Genomic DNA, 15,537 nt, shown 5'->3' with positions numbered 1-15,537 from the left:
TGGCTTTTTTGCTGGCATAGCAATGCTGGGTAGGGGAACGTCACCACGCCTTTGTACCGCAGACCTGGCCTATGTCAGTGCTGACCCTCCACCAGCCTTTGGAACAGGGCCCTCTCTTAGGGCAGCGTGTCATGATGCTGCGCCATCCCTTTGGTCAGGTTGGTACTGGTGAGAGTTGCAGCGACTTGCTTTTCTTTGGTCGCACTCGGTTCCATTGGAGGAAGGAGCATCCGTCTCGCTTATGTGGCCCTACCTGCGTCCTGGAGTCCGTCAGCAGCCCTCTGTTTAATGAATGCTATTGACAATGTGGATGAGATCCGCCCGGAGTGGCTGAGGCCAGTTGGAAGAGAATCAGAGCCATCGCTTGAGCCTCAGTGCGCCAAAAAAAAAAAAAGTATCTTTTATATTCTGGGCTGGACCACATCTCCCATGGTGCACCATGGTTCCCCTCTTGGTGAGAGGAGGCAGTGCCTCATGGGGAAATAGAGTCCAGCTGAGGACTGTAGGCCTGTAGAGGAGAGTGAGGGCCCTGATGCCTCTGTCCCACCTTGGGGGATCCCTCCAGGGGCAGGTGTGTGTGTGTTGGTGGGGCGGGGGGCAGTTTCCAGGTCTGGCCCTGCCCCAGAGTTGGCTGGAGGCCTCTGTCTAGGGGGCTGCTCACTAGGGATCTGGCATCAGCACTAGATTGGGTTCAAAGATTTCTGTAAGTGCGGGCGGGACCGTAACACGTAGCCTCTTCCAAGCCAGCCCTGGCCCTGTGGCTGGAGGACCTGAGAGCTCAGCCCTGCAGAGGTGTCATCTCGGCAACCCCTCATCAATTGCCAATAAGAGCCGGCCGGTTGGCTCAAAGTTCCCCTCGCCTTAGCCCTGCTGGGAAGTCCAAGGCAGCCAGACGGGCTGAATTCCAGCAGGATGCTGCCTTATCCAGCCAATGGGTCCGTTTGCCCCCACCCCCCGCCACTGCAGAGTGGGGCAAATTGGGGGCAGAGGAGCCTCTGGGGGCCTGAGAGGCAGAGATGCTCCTTCATGGAGGGGGGTGGGTTCTTCTGGGGCATGAGGAGAACAAAGAGGGGCCCCCCGTGCGGAGCAGAGACAGGGGAGTCTGGGGGGGAGAGGCACAGCAAGGGGTCCCCCCCGGGGGTGGGGGCAGAGGGCAGGGGAAGGGAGGTGGTCCGTAAGCAGCAGTGCCCAGCAAGAAGACGTTTGAATCCTCACTCTGGAATGTTGGCAGGCTGCGGGCCAAATGACTCGCTGGTGTAAGCAGCCGTGACACCCTCTCCCCTCCTGGGAGCTCCCTTACACCTAGTGCTGATCCCTTTCCCTTCCCTGACTGAGCTGCAGCTAGCTCTGGGGCAGAGCGTAGCACCTGTTCAGTCACGGCGTAGGGCAGGGAGCAGAGATGAGCGCCGTGCCCCAGTGAGATCACAGGGGGAACAGAGATCAGCAGGGGACGGGCTAACCGGGAGCCCAGCCTGGGACCCAGCCCGCTCTTTCTAGCTGTTCCTTCCCTCCCTATGACCCACACACATGGGTTGCCCCAGGAGAGGATGCGGCAACCCCCCTGTGCAAAGCATGCTGGGAATATCCGAGAGCCAGCGGTACCCACAATCAGCAAGAGACAGGGACGCAGCCCCGCCTGTCTCCAAACCGGCCTGTAGAAGAGCGAAGGCATCAGTCTAGGTGCCCGCTCCATCTCTGCCCAGGCCCATCCTATGTGGGTGGGACCTGATGATTCTGTGCCCAAAGGCAAAGTTTTAAAGTGTGTGTGTGGGGGGGGTGACCCTGGCTGGGGGCAGAGGTTGGAGCCACAGGCCCTGCTATCTCTGCCCTGATAAGGGCTTTATCTTATCACCCCTGCAAGGAGGGTCCAAGGCTCCCATTTCCAGCCTGGATCCCAGAGTGGAAAAACTTCTCCAAGGACTTTACCCCCCTTGCCAATCAGCTGACCGGGCAGGGCCCAGCACGGGGAGGGAGGCAGCCCCATGGGAGGAAGAGGATGGTAGCTCTGGGGCAGCCGCTCTGACCTGGTCCCATTCCCTCCGGAGCCAACATGGAGCAAGCTCAGAGGGCCCCTGGCAGAGCCAGGCAGAGGACGAGAGAGGGGCGAAGGCAGGCGGAAGAGGAGGAGACTCAGGGGCTGGATGGTGAGGAGCAGGGGCAGAGCGGGGGCGGGGGGATAGGAAAGAGGAGGAAGGGGAGGTGGGGCGCAGTATTTCAGTATTTCAGGCAGGCGTCCAAGTATAGACGGGACCTGCCAGGGGCATCAGAGCTGGGCGGGGGGGGGGGGGGGGCAGTGCCTGGGTCCAGAGCAGTGACTGCCGAGCAGGCAGGTGTCGGGGCTGGAGCAGCCTGGGGCATGTCACTGGTGCCTGGGGCTAGAGCAGAGTGTGCCATGTCACAGCCGTGTGCGGGTGCCTGGTGGTGGCGTGTGGCATGTTACAGCCATGTGGGTTGCCCGGTACATTGTGGTGACCATGTGGCATTTCAGACCTGTGTGCCCAGGCCCAGGTAGTGGGGGTGGGGTGGGAGGTGGGGGGTCTGTATCTTACCTAGCTGGGGTGGACAGGCAGGGAGCTTGCCAGGTGGGGCTGGCAGCTCAGGTGTGTCCCATCATCCTTTTAAGACCTAGCAGCTGCAGCCCTGGGAGCTCCAGGCTCAGGGGGTGGCACCAGCCCATACTGGGGCTGGCATGTCAATGCCCCACCAGTCCCTGTGAGCCAGCAGGCCGGGCTGGCAGCCGACCCCTCCTGCAGCGCTGCCCCCGATGCAGGCTCGGTGGGCTGGTTTCCAGGGGCCCATCCCATCCCACTCCAATTTGCCTCTGTCACAGTACGAGATGGCACCAAGCCGTGGCGGAAATGGGGTGGGGGTCCCCAAACCTCCAGGCAAATGGGGATCTTTCTGGCCCTGCCACGTGGCCACAGAGAGCTACCGACCCCTCTGGTGTGGACACGTGGGGCCCCCCATGCACGCCGGCTCTGACAGGAGCTGGGCTATACAGCACCTCCCCTCCAGGGGGCACCACCCAGCGGGTGACACGTGACTGACCCACTGCCCCCGGCTCCCCCCCGCCAGGGAACATCGAGCAACAGGACAGTGTCACCAGCCTCATCCAATGGAGGAGACACATGGAGGTAAGGCAGGGCTCCACCTGGGTCTGGGGCGGGCCGGGGGATGGGATGGGGTGGGCATTGGGGGCTAGGTGGATGGTTGCCGGGGAAGGAGCAATGGGCAGGTCCCGTGGGAGAGCCCTTCCCCCCGGGCAGCTTGTCTCCTGCGGGGTAGGGGTGGGGGGGAATCAGGGCTAGAGGAGGACGCTGATGGCTCTGGAGCAGGGCACTGGGAGGAGCAGGTCCCCCCAAGGCCCTGGCACCAGCTGGCAGAGCTGCGGGGACTGGAGGGAGGCAGCTGGGATGAGGATGTGAGAAATCGGGGGGACGGGGGAAGCACCTCCCAGGTGCATGCTGGGATACTCCCTGGGGAGGCCAGTCACCACCTCGTTCCCCTGGGGCAGGCGGTGAAGTCGGAGCTGCTGGAGCACATGCAGGGGCAGCTCGGAGACCTGCTGGACAAGGCCGTGAAGGAGGCTGCGCGGTCCTACCCGCAGCCCCCCAGGAAGGGCCGGCTGGAGAGAGAGGATAGGTGAGAGCAGAGGGCAGGGGATCCACCCACCCAGCACCCCACTCCCCCCACCCAGCTCCGGGACTCCTCTCCCTGCCCCAATGCGGCACCACCCTGGGGAGTCCCCTGCTTCGGGGATCCCCTTCCTGGCCGCCAGCCAACCAGGGATTCTCCAACCTAACCCAGATGGGGGTGTCTGGGGTGTGACACGGGGTGCTGGGGGCACTGACATGGCAGCGGTGCTGAAAGCTGGTGCCCCCCTCCCTTGCCCAGACACCACCCAGGCCCCCCTGCTGAGTAGAGTCACTCACAGCCTGGGCCGGTAGTGAGGGTGCTGGACTGGGACTCAGGACACCTGGGTTTTAGTCCCATTCCTGCTGCGTGACTGTCAGCAAGTCACTGCCCCCCTCTGTGCCTCAGTTTCCCCTCCTGCTCCTTGTCCAGTTAGCCCATGAGCCCGTTAGGGTACAGGCAATGTCGGTGTCACAGGGCCCCAATGGCAGCTGGAACGCCAGTATCTACTGCCCTGTTAACCAGACGCTCTAAGCATCAGACTGGAGACCCGCGCGTGCTGATCCCCCCGGAGGGACACCTTCCGCCCACCCACCTTGCGGCGGGTGGGGATGGTGACCGGCTGCTCTCTACCCTAGAAGTGCAGTGGATGTGGGAACGTGGCTGTGAAAGCCCCTTCCCCGGTCTGTGGTTGCTGCTTGGTGCCAGTGGACATGAACCTGGCTACTGCAGAAGCCCAGTCCTCTCCGGCTTGAGCTGCAGGAGAATCCTCGTTAGCAATTAGTAGTGTAGGGCCTGTGAAACACAGCTGAGCTCTTCTGGTTCCACCCAGTAGCCGGCAGCGGTGAGCGTGCACCAGCTCATTAGAAAGGGGTGGCCATTACCCTGGGATGGAAGGTGCACGCGGAAAGCAGTACCGATTCGGGGGTGGGGGTTTCTCCCCCGGGTCTAACCCCAATCCCCCCTGGAATCCTTTAGGGGGAGAGGCTCCCTGCTGGAAAAGCGGAAGGTGTTCGTCGACCGGCAGTCGCTGCTCGAGTGAGTATGGCCCGGCTTGGCACGGCCTGCACATACAGGGGCAGGGAGCTGCACCGAGATGCCCATGTGTGCCAGCCTGATGCCAGGGGCAAGGCAGCAGCACCTGGCAGCTGGGATGGACCAAACCCCCATCCAGAGCCCTGAATGCCCAGCACAGGGCACCTGACATGATGGGCTCATCCTGGGGCTGCCTCGGGGAGACTTGAAGGCTGCTCAGCGACCCTAGAGGCAACCAAGGAGTAGCTGGGGTGAGGGATTGCCCCTCCCACATCCAGAACTGCCCCCCCTCCCCGACATGCCCTGGAATGGCCCCTGTGCTGTCGAATCTTACAGAATGGGAGGTGGGGGAGACAGAGCTGGGGAGGGGGGAGCTGTATGCACCCCTAGAGGGGCCCCTTGTGCTGGTGCTGCAGGGCAACCACAAGTTGGGTCATTTAGTCAGGACACCTGGGTTCTCTGCCCGGCTGTGGGAGGGGAATGAGATCTACTGGGTATAGTGGTGGGGCTGGGAGTCAGCACTCCTGGGTTCCAGTCTCAAGTCTGGAAGGGGAGCAGGGTCTAGTGGCTAGAGTTGCGGGGGGTGAGGGGCTGGGAATCAGGAGTCCTGACTGTGCCACAATCTCAGATGAGTCTCTTTGCCGCTCTGTGCCTCAGTTTACCCACTTGTAAAATGGGGATGAGGATCTGCCAGCAGCTTTGTTATTGAAGGTTGGAGGAGTCTCCCGCCCCCAGCCAGGAAGAGGCTGTGGACACAGGGAGGGTGGGGCAGGCCCTGCCCTTCCCCTAGTTCTGGGCGGGTAGCATGAGCTCCCTGCCCGGCTCTTTTCCAGCGAGCTGATGGAGGTTGAGCACTTCCGAACCATCTACCACATGTTCATCGCCATGCTCTGCGTCTTCATCGTCAGCACTGTTGCGGTGGACTTCATTGACCAAGGGAGGTATGCCAGGAGGATCCCCGCCTCAACCAATCACGGCCTTTTGTGCCTGGGGGTGTGGCCAAGGGGGATCCCTGCCCTGACCAATCAGAGCACAGTGTTCCTGGGGATGTGATAGATCCCCAGGGCCCCACATCCCAGCCTGAGAGACCTCAGCTTGCACTGAAGAGCAGAAAGTGGCATTTTCTCCAGCCCCTCCCTCCCCCCACCCTGGGGAGACCCTTCCTCTCTGCCCATTCAGCGATGATAGCAGCAGGGCGGGGTGTGTGGGAAGGGGGTTTAACCATGAGAACATGATTTGGGGCCCATCCCCTGCATGGTGAGAATACGCAGCCTGAGGGCTTCCCAAGGGAGCACTGGGAGGAAGCCTGGGGCAGCCTTCCCCGGTGTCCGTAAGAGTTGGGAAGGTCCACAGTGTTTGCCATAGGGCAGTGAAGGTTCACAGGAGGGCTTTAGGGCACGAAGATCCCTAGTGAAGGTTCATGGAGCCATGAACACCCCTAGTGAAATGCCATAGGGCCCTGAGGGTGCGTAGGGCCATGAACACCCCTAGTGGAATGCTATAGGGCCCTGAGGGTCTGTAGGGCCATGAGTGTCCCTCGGGCCCATGATGCACGGAGGGTCCATGGTGCAGCTCTGAGTCTTGCGTCGCTCTCCTCTCTCCCTGCAGCTTAATCCTGGACTTTGAGCTCTTCATCTTTGCCTTCGAGCATCTCCCCACAGTGCTGGCCACCTGGCTGGTCATGTTCCTCTACACCCTGCTGGTCCCCTACAAAGCCCTGCAGCTGTGGGCTGGCTCCTACCACACCGTGCGCTTCCCCCGCCCCTTCACTGCCATCCTCTGGGGGGCGCTGCTGGCTTGCCACGCTGCCATGCTTGGCTTCTACCCCGTCTACACGGTGATCCAGCACCAGCTCCCACTCGCATACAGGTTCATCGTCATCCTCGAGCAGGTGAGTGCCATGGGGCTGGGCACAGAGGGGCAGAACCAGGCACAGGCAGGGCAGGAGGGCCCCATGGCTCAGCAGGACCAGTTGTCCTGTCCTGCAGTCACCGTCCAGCTGTCCCGAACTCCTGCTTGTCCCACTGTAGATGTCTCCAACCAGATGTTTCTCTGGACAAATTCCTGGAGTCTCCCTGAGCATCTGGCTCAGCATATAGCCCCACAAAGCTAGGGTCGTCCTATCTTTCTGGATGGGGGCCCAGCTTCCACTATGGGGTCCACATGGGATGCAGGTAGAAGGGGGAAGATTGGAGCTGTGAGGGGAGCTAGCCAGATTCTCGGTACGGTGTCCATGCATCTCTGTCTTCTAGGGAACCAGGGACACCCCCAGCCCTGGTGCAGTTCTGGCTGGCGGTGGGGGGCTGGCTCTCTGGGGACCGGCCAGCTCAGGAGCATGAGCAAAGTTCCCTGTTCCCTCCTCTCCAGATCCGGTTCCTGATGAAAAGCCATTCGTTCCTGCGGGAGGCCGTACCCGGCATCATCCATGCCAAGCCGCTGGACGGTAAATACTGATCGCAGGACCCCTCTCTGCCGGTACCCAGTGCCAGCCAAGGCCCCACTCTGCCGGTACCCAGTGCCAGCCAAGGCCTGGTTCCAGCCAGGGCCCCTCTCTGCCAGGGCCTGGTGCCAGCCAGGGCCCCTTTCTGCCAGTACCTAGTGCCAGCCAGGGCCCCTCTTTGCCAGGGCCCGGTGCCAGCCAGGGCCCCTCTGCCTCTCCCCCAGCGCTCCCTGCAGACATTTCCTAGCCACACATTTGGTTTTCTCCTTCCAGGGGAGGTGAAGCTGCCTGCGTTGTCAACGTACTTGTATTTTCTGTTCTGCCCCACGCTGATCTACAGAGAGAGCTACCCCAGGTGAGCCTGCTGCATGCCATGGCAGAGGGGGAGGAGGGGCACCAGGGACATCACTCCTCTGCCAGCTTCCTGAGGGGGGCTGTGCTGAGGACAGAGGGATCCATACCTGGGGGAAGCCCCACTCCTCCCAGGCTTGACCTGCTTCCCATGAGTGTGCTGGGTCTGTGAGCAAGTGGGAGGGATGGATGGGGGGGCATAGTCTGAAGCTCCAGCCACTGACCGACTTCCTTCCCCCAGGACCCCTTACGTCCGGTGGAAATACGTCGCTCAGAACTTCGCCAAGGTGAGAACGGCTGCTTTCCTCTGAAATCGTTTCCTAGCGTTCGAGGCCAGAAGGGGCCCTGACCTTCCGGTCTGACCCCCTGGCTAACCCAGGCCGTTGTGTTTCTCCCAGATATCCTTACGGGGTGACCAGCCGTGCCCCATGCTGCAGAGAAAGTTGAAAACCCCCGAAGGGCCTTCCCAGCCCTGATCCATCGATCAGTTAGACCCTGAGCATGTAAGGGATGGTGTACGCTGGGGTGGGCTAACTACGGCCCGTGGGCCGGATCCGGCCCCTCAGGGCTTTGGATCTGGCCCGCGGGATTGCCACCCCCTAGCGCCGCTCCCAGAAACCGCTGGCCCCCGGTGTGTGTCTGGGGGGGCGGGGAGGGGCGGGCAGAGGGCTCTGTGCGGTGCCCTTGACTCCAGGCACCGCCCCCTGCAGCTCTCATTGGCCGGGAACGGAGAACCGTGGCCAATGGGAGCTTCAGAGGAGGTACCCACAGGCAAGGGTAGCGTGCAGAGCCCTCTGCCCCCCGCCCCACCTCCCCCAGGGGCCGCAGGGAAGTGGTGCCAGCCGCTTCCAGGAGTGGCGCCACGCGGGGCCAGGCAAGGCAGGCAGGGAGCCGGCCCTGGCACCGGTGCGCGCCGCTCCCACCTTGAAGCCGCTCCAGGTAAGCGGCGCCAGGCCAGAGCCCGAACCCCTCTTGCACCCCGCATCCCAACTCCCTGTCCTGAGCCCCCTGCTGCACCTCAACCCCCTGCAGTCCCCTGCACCCCAACCCCCTGCCCTGAGCCCCCTGCTGCACCTCGCACCCCTCCTGCACCCCAACCCCCTGCCCTGAGCCCCCTGCTGCACCCCACACCCCTCCTGCACCCCAACCCCCTGCCCTGAGCCCCCTCCTGCACCCCGCACCCCTCCTGCACCCCAACCCCCTGCCCTGAGCCCCCTGCTGCACTCCACACCCCTCCTGCACCCCAACCCCCTGCCCTGAGCCCCCTGCTGCACCCCACACCCCTCCTGCACCCCAACCCCCTGCCCTGAGCCCCCTGCTGCACCCCGCACCCCTCCTGCAGCCCAACTCCCTGTCCTGAGTCCCCTGCTGCACCCCGCACCCCTCCTGCACCCCAACCCCCTGCCCTGAGCCCCCTGCTGCACCCCGCACCCCTCCTGCACCCCAACCCCCTGCCCTGAGCCCCCTGCTGCACCCCACACCCCTCCTACACCCCAACCCCCTGCCCTGAGCCCCCTGCCGCACCTCAACCCCCTGCAGCCCCCTGCACCCCAACCCCCTGCCCTGAGCCCCCTGCTGCACCCCACACCCCTCCTGCACCCCAACCCCCTGCTCTGAGCCCCCTGCTGCACCCCACACCCCTCCTGCACCCCAACCCCCTGCCCTGAGCCCCCTGCCACACCTCAACCCCCTGCAGCCCCCTGCACCCCGACCCCCTGCCCTGAGCCCCCTGCTGCACCCTGCACCCCTCCTGCACCCCAGCCCCCTGCCCTGAGCCCCCTGCCGCACCTCAACCCCCTGCAGCCCCCTGCACCCCAACCCCCTGCCCTGAGCCCCCTGCTGCACCCCACACCCCTCCTGCACCCCAACCCCCTGCCCTGAGCCCCCTGCCACACCTCAACCCCCTGCAGCCCCCTGCACCCCAACCCCCTGCCCTGAGCCCCCTGCTGCACCCCGCACCCCTGCTGCACCCCAACCCCCTGCCCTGAGCCCCCTGCCTCACCCCTCCTGCACCCCAACTCCCTGCCCTGAGCCCCCTGCCTCACCCCTCCTGCACCCCAACTCCCTGCCCTGAGCCCCCTGCTGCACCTCAACCCCCTACAGCCCCCTGCACCCCAACCCCCTGCCCTGAGCCCCCTGCTGCACCCCGCACCCCTACTGCACCCCAACCCCCTGCCCTGAGCCCCCTGCTGCACCCCACACCCCTCCTGCACCCCAACCCCCTGCCCTGAGCCCCCTGCCACACCTCAACCCCCTGCAGCCCCCTGCACCCCAACCCCCTGCCCTGAGCTCCCTGCTGCACCCCGCACCCCTCCTGCACCCCAACCCCCTGCCCTGAGCCCCCTGCTGCACCCTGCACCCCTCCTGCACCCCAATCCCCTGCCCTGAGCCCCCTGCCACACCTCAACCCCCTGCAGCACTCCGCACCCCTCCTGCACCCCAACCCCCTGCCCTGAGCCCCCTGCTGCACCCCACGCCCCTCCTGCACCCCAACCCTCTGCCCTGAGCCCCCTGCCGCACCTCAACCCCCTGCAGCCCCCTGCACCCCAACCCCCTGCCCTGAGCCCCCTGCTGCACCCCGCACCCCTCCTGCACCCCAACCCCCTGCCCTGAGCCCCCTGCCGCACCTCAACCCCCTGCAGCACTCCGCACCCCTCCTGCACCCCAATCCCCTGCCCTGAGCCCCCTGCTGCACCCCGCACCCCTCCTGCACCCCAACCCCCTGCCCTGAGCCCCCTGCTGCACCCCACACCCCTCCTGCACCCCAACCCCCTGCCCTGAGCCCCCTGCCACACCTCAACCCCCTGCAGCTCCCTGCACCCCAACCCCCTGCCCTGAGCCCCCTGCTGCACCCCGCACCCCTCCTGCACCCCAACCCCCTGCCCTGAGCCCCCTGCTGCACCCCGCACCCCTCCTGCACCCCAATCCCCTGCCCTGAGCCCCCTGCCGCACCTCAACCCCCTGCAGCACTCCGCACCCCTCCTGCACCCCAACCCCCTGCCCTGAGCCCCCTGCTGCACCCCACACCCCTCCTGCACCCCAACCCCCTGCCCTGAGCCCCCTGCCGCACCTCAACCCCCTGCAGCCCCCTGCACCCCAACCCCCTGCCCTGAGCCCCCTGCTGCACCCCACACCCCTCCTGCACCCCAACCCCCTGCCCTGAGCCCCCTGCCACACCTCAGCCCCCTGCAGCCCCCTGCACCCCAACCCCCTGCCCTGAGCCCCCTGCTGCACCCCGCACCCCTCCTGCACCCCAACCCCCTGCCCTGAGCCCCCTGCTGCACCCCGCACCCCTCCTGCACCCCAACCCCCTGCCCTGAGCCCCCTGCCGCACCTCAACCCCCTGCAGCCCCCTGCACCCCAACCCCCTGCCCTGAGCCCCCTGCTGCACCCCGCACCCCTCCTGCACCCCAACCCCCTGCCCTGAGCCCCCTGCTGCACCTCAACCCCCTGCAGCACCCCGCACCCCTCTTGCACCCCAACCCCCTATCCTGAGCTCTCTGCCGCACCCCTCCTGCACCCCAACCCCCTTCCCTGAGCCCCCTGCTGCACCCCACACCCCTCCTGTACCCCAACTGCCTGCCCTGAGCCTCCCCACACACTCCGCACCCCTCCCTGCACTCCTGCCCTGAGCCTGCTCTTGCACTCTGCATGCCCTCCTGCACCCCAACCCCCTTCCCTGAGCCCCCTCATACACCCCGCACCCTTCCTCGGCCCCAACCCCTTGCCCTGAGCCCCTTCTTGCACACCGGACCCCCTCCCACGCCCTGCACTCCCTCCTGCACCCCAACCCCCTGCCCCAGCCCTGCATGCAATTTCCCCATCCAGATGTTGCCCTCGGGCCCAAAAGTTTGCCACCCCGATCTACGCTGGCATCAGCATTGCTACCTCTCAGGGATCAAATCCACACCCTGGAAAGACGCAGCTATGCCAGGCTAACCCTTGGAAGAATTCTTCCGTCCACCTAGCTACTGCCTCTTGGGGAAGTAGATTAGCTACGTGGCTACACTGAAGCGCCGTAGCGAGTGACTGAATTTTAAGAGTAGACACGGCCTTCCCACCAGGCAGGAATCTAAAGAAAGGGAAACCATTGCTCAGCCCTCTTCCAGAGCGGGCCGTGCGCAATGCCAGCTGGTGGAGGGGAAGGATGGCTGTGTGGTTTCAATCCCCTCCTGCCCTGTGACACACTCCCCTCTGACCCCAGGCGGGTCATTCAGTCCCTCGGTGCCTCAGTTTCCCATCTGCAAAATGAGGATGATTGACGTTCCCCAGCAAACTTGTTTTTCGCTGGAAAATTGGGCTGGGCGGGGGTTGACAAAACCTTTTCCGGCAGAAGTGTCTGCTTCCTGCTGAGAGTTTTGACTTGGGCGGGGGGGAGAGGGTGTCAAAAAATGCCGGAAAGCGGAAATGTTTTGGCGGAAAATGGTCGATATTCAAATTTCCAACGAAAGACTGAAATTGAACCCTGGGGAAAAAAAAAAAAAAAACAGCCTCTAGCCCTTGTGGTTGCAAAAAGCCAACGTCGCCTGAGTGCGAGCGGGGCGGAGACATCTGCCTGAGTCTGCAGAGAGCCCGAGGCAATCGCTCAGGGAGGTGTGAACGGCGCCAGGCCTCTCAACTCCACTGCCCAGTGACAAGCATTTCAGTCTCCCTGCGGGAGGCTTCTGGGAGGAGCTGGAGCGGGGCGTGTCCCCAGCTCTAACCCTGCACCCCAGCAGGGCGTGCTCGTTCCAGGGGCCCGGGGAGCAGCATCCCTGACTGGGTCCCCCTGGCAGTTCCTGGGCTGCCTCTTCTATAGTTATTTCATCCTGGAGCGCCTCTGCATCCCCATCTTCACCAACATGAGCAAGCAGCCCTTCAGCATCAAGATGCTGGTGCTCTCCGTCTTCAACGCCACCCTTCCAGGTACACGGCCCCCACCACTCCCCTCCTTGGGTGGGGCTGGGGAGAGGGGGCGGTGCTGTGCAGAGCTGGGAGGGGCCATGTGGGGCTGGGTGCGTGGGGGGACTGTGGGAGGAGGGGTCATATGGGACTGGGGGTGTGATAATTGCTGTAAGTAACCAGCAGGCCAGGGTAGCTGGCCTGGGTGGCAGTGCCCCCTAAGGGTCGGGGCAATCCCGCTGTGGAACAGCGGGCGTGGAGGTTGGCGAGGCTGTGGCGACAGGAATGGGCAAGCGGTCCCAGGGCGTGATGGAGGGGGAGGAGGCCCCGGAGGTGACAGACTGCATTGGGGTGGGGGGCAGAGACCAGGCGCGCCTGCCCCAGCACGGAGCCGTCTAGCCCAACCCAGGCCAGACGCCCCTTCTCGCCACTGCAGGGACCTTCCTGCTGCTCCTGTCGTTTTTCGCATTCCTGCACTGCTGGCTCAATGCCTTCGCCGAGATGCTGCGCTTTGCGGACCGGACCTTCTACAAGGTGAGCTGGGGGAGGGAGGGGAGGGCCCTCTGGAGCCAGCCCTGCCGCCACCCACCCTGATGTGGGACCCATAGAAAGCTCGAGGGTCTCTTCTCCCCACACCCCTGAAATTCTCAGCCAGGGTGCCCTGTGCCAGGCCTCTGCCTGCCCCCTGTTGGGGGCTCCTGAGCTGGCTTGCAGTGCCCAGGCCCAGCTGGGCTCCCCTGTGCCACGGAGCTGGGTGGGGAAGGGGTGGCCGCTCTGTCTGAGAGCTACAAGATTGCCAGCAGCGGAGCTGCAGGGGCTGGGGGACACCAAAGCTCCAGGGCCACGTGGGCACCACGGGTGCTGCAGATGGGCGTGCACACGCGGGTGGGCGCTGCAGCACCCTCGGCCCGGGCTCACTCCCGTCTCTCCCTCGTCCCTCTCCCTGCATGCGTGCCCAGGACTGGTGGAACTCCACGTCCTTCGCCACCTACTACCGGACGTGGAACGTGGTGGTTCACGACTGGCTTTACTACTATGTCTACCAGGACCTGTTCTGGGTATGTGGCCCTGGTGCCGGTTGGACATTGTGGCCGTCACTGCGGCACCTGGCAGGGGTGCGGGTGGCGCTTGGAGCCTTGTTCGGTCAGGGGGCTCTGCAGATGACCATATCCCAGCTCTGGCTCCCTGGCCCAGGCCAGCGGCCCTGATGGAGGGGGCGCTTGCCAGCCCAGGCAGTGAGGATGATGCCCTTGGACTCAATGAAACGGGAACTGCTGATGATGCAAGGGGGCTTTGGGCTCTGAAAGGATCCTCGCTGCTCTCCGTCCAGCTCAGGGTGCCAGGCGAGCAGCCAGAAATGGTCCTGGGCTGGGGAGGTAGATGCAGGAAGGGGACACAGTGAGGCTCCCTCCTCTGGATCCAGCTCCCTGCTGCGGGGTGGTCTCATGCAGAGGAAAGGATCTATGCCAGGATGGTGTGGAGCTGGGGGAAGGACAAGGAGGTGGGGTCTCACCATAAGGGTGGCGTGGCACTAGACACATTCCTGGCAGGGCGAGGGTTAGTAATGGGATGGGCCATCGGCCTGGGGGGAGCTGGGGTCTGGGACCTTGCTCCTTGTGGCTCCTTGGTTCAGTGCCTTCTCCCTGCCTTCCAGCTCTTCAGAGGGAGGTCCCGGGTCGCAGCCATGCTGTCAGTCTTCATCATGTCCGCCATCGTCCACGAATACGTCATCACTCTCTGCTTTGGCTTCTTCTACCCCGTCATGTTCACCCTCTTTGCCATCATTGGAGGTGAGCGCCGCCTAGTGCCCGGCTTCTCGGTCCCCAGGGCGAAAAGGGGGCAAATGGAGAGCGCCTTAGCCAGCCCCACGCCAGCCCACAGTAGTGGCCAATGGAGCATAGATGGGAGAGGATTGAGTGGGTCTCGGCCCAGTTCACAAGGCTACGGGGTCACTCAGCAGAGACGGGGGGACCCCAGTGGGGTGGGGACAGGAGGCGCGTGGGATGGGGCAGTCGCTGCCCGGCCTCCCCCTTGGCTCTCCCCTCAGTGATCTTCAACTTCCTGCTGAACGACAAGCGGAAGAGCCCGATCTGGAACATCATCATGTGGATCTGCCTCTTCATCGGCCAGGGCATCCAGGTGTGCTTGTACTGCCAGGAGTGGTATGCCCAGATCCACTGCCCGCTCGAGCAGGTGAGGGCACCCGGCCCGGAGGCTGGTCTCGGTCACAGGGGGCAGATCTCACCCAGCTGCCGTGCCAGACACCCCCGGCCTCATCGCGGGTCACTTATCTCCCTAGAGTACTAGGGTCCCCTTCTCCTCTAGGCCCCTGGGTCACAGCCTGTTGCTCTCGCCCAGCAGCGAGAGGTGTTGGCCCTCCCTGCTAGGCTGTGCCCATGCCTCAGGCCTCTCCCTCTGGCTCAGTCAGTTGGTAGTGTCCCCCTCCCTCTGGCCTGGCCCCAAGTCCATTACCCCCCAAGGCAGCGAGGGCCCAGTTCTGTCACTAACTGGATTTCCGGGGGGGTTCTCAACAGAATACGTTCTGGGGGCTGGTGACGCCACGCTCCTGGTCCTGCCGCAGCTAGGGGCCCCTTTGGATACCGTCTTCCCCATCGCACCAGGAGGACACTCAGCTGCACCCAGGCCTGCCGGACACCCCAGCTACCGAGAGCTCCTGCTGCCAGGATGCATGGAGGAGCTGCACGTGCCCGTCTCCACCCCTTTGGCTCCTTTCTTGCTCAGCATGTCCCAAGTGGATCGGGCTGGATCACGTTTCCCCCGCGAGGCCGGGCCTTCTGTCGCTTCCCCAGGGAGGCTTTGGGCAAGAGGGCATTGCCAGTGGGCCTGGCTCTCTGGAGAGACCTGGGGTGGGGTGAGGAGCAGCTGCCAACCCAGCCATGCACCAGCGAGCTACACTGGACATTCTTGTACTGAGACAGCCCTGTGCAGTCTGTGGACGGGCCAGAGTAACAGCAGGGGCCGTCCCATGCCTCAGCCCTGGGTTCACGCCCGGCAGCTGGACTCTTTTCCATCCACTCCCATGGGGGAAAAGGCCACACTAGAATTCTGCACACACACACAAACGTGCCTGGTTCAACAGGTTACTGCTCCACCTCTGGATAAGACCCAGACTCTGGCATTGTCTCAATCACTGGGTGCCAGTCCTGACACCAGGCACGGTTCCTCCATTCACACTC

General features: G+C 64.2%; 1 protein-coding gene across 1 annotated transcript; it reads left to right on the top strand.

Annotated features, from left to right (window-relative positions):
• Positions 1-2,050: 2,050 nt before the first annotated feature.
• SOAT2 (sterol O-acyltransferase 2) lies at positions 2,051-14,925 on the top strand. The gene is made up of 15 exons (XM_077838896.1): positions 2,051-2,144; positions 3,076-3,134; positions 3,515-3,642; positions 4,618-4,671; positions 5,502-5,609; positions 6,277-6,559; positions 7,036-7,111; positions 7,382-7,463; positions 7,701-7,746; positions 12,235-12,364; positions 12,777-12,874; positions 13,300-13,398; positions 13,995-14,130; positions 14,388-14,533; positions 14,875-14,925. The coding sequence occupies exons 1-15, from the start codon at positions 2,051-2,053 to the stop codon at positions 14,923-14,925; spliced, it is 1,590 nt and encodes a 529-aa protein (XP_077695022.1).
• The last annotated feature ends 612 nt before the right edge of the window (positions 14,926-15,537 follow it).

The sequence above is a fragment of the Eretmochelys imbricata genome, chromosome 20 (assembly GCF_965152235.1).
Source record: "Eretmochelys imbricata isolate rEreImb1 chromosome 20, rEreImb1.hap1, whole genome shotgun sequence".
Classification (NCBI taxonomy): Eukaryota; Metazoa; Chordata; order Testudines; family Cheloniidae; genus Eretmochelys; species Eretmochelys imbricata.
This window is presented reverse-complemented; position numbering and strand designations above follow the sequence as displayed.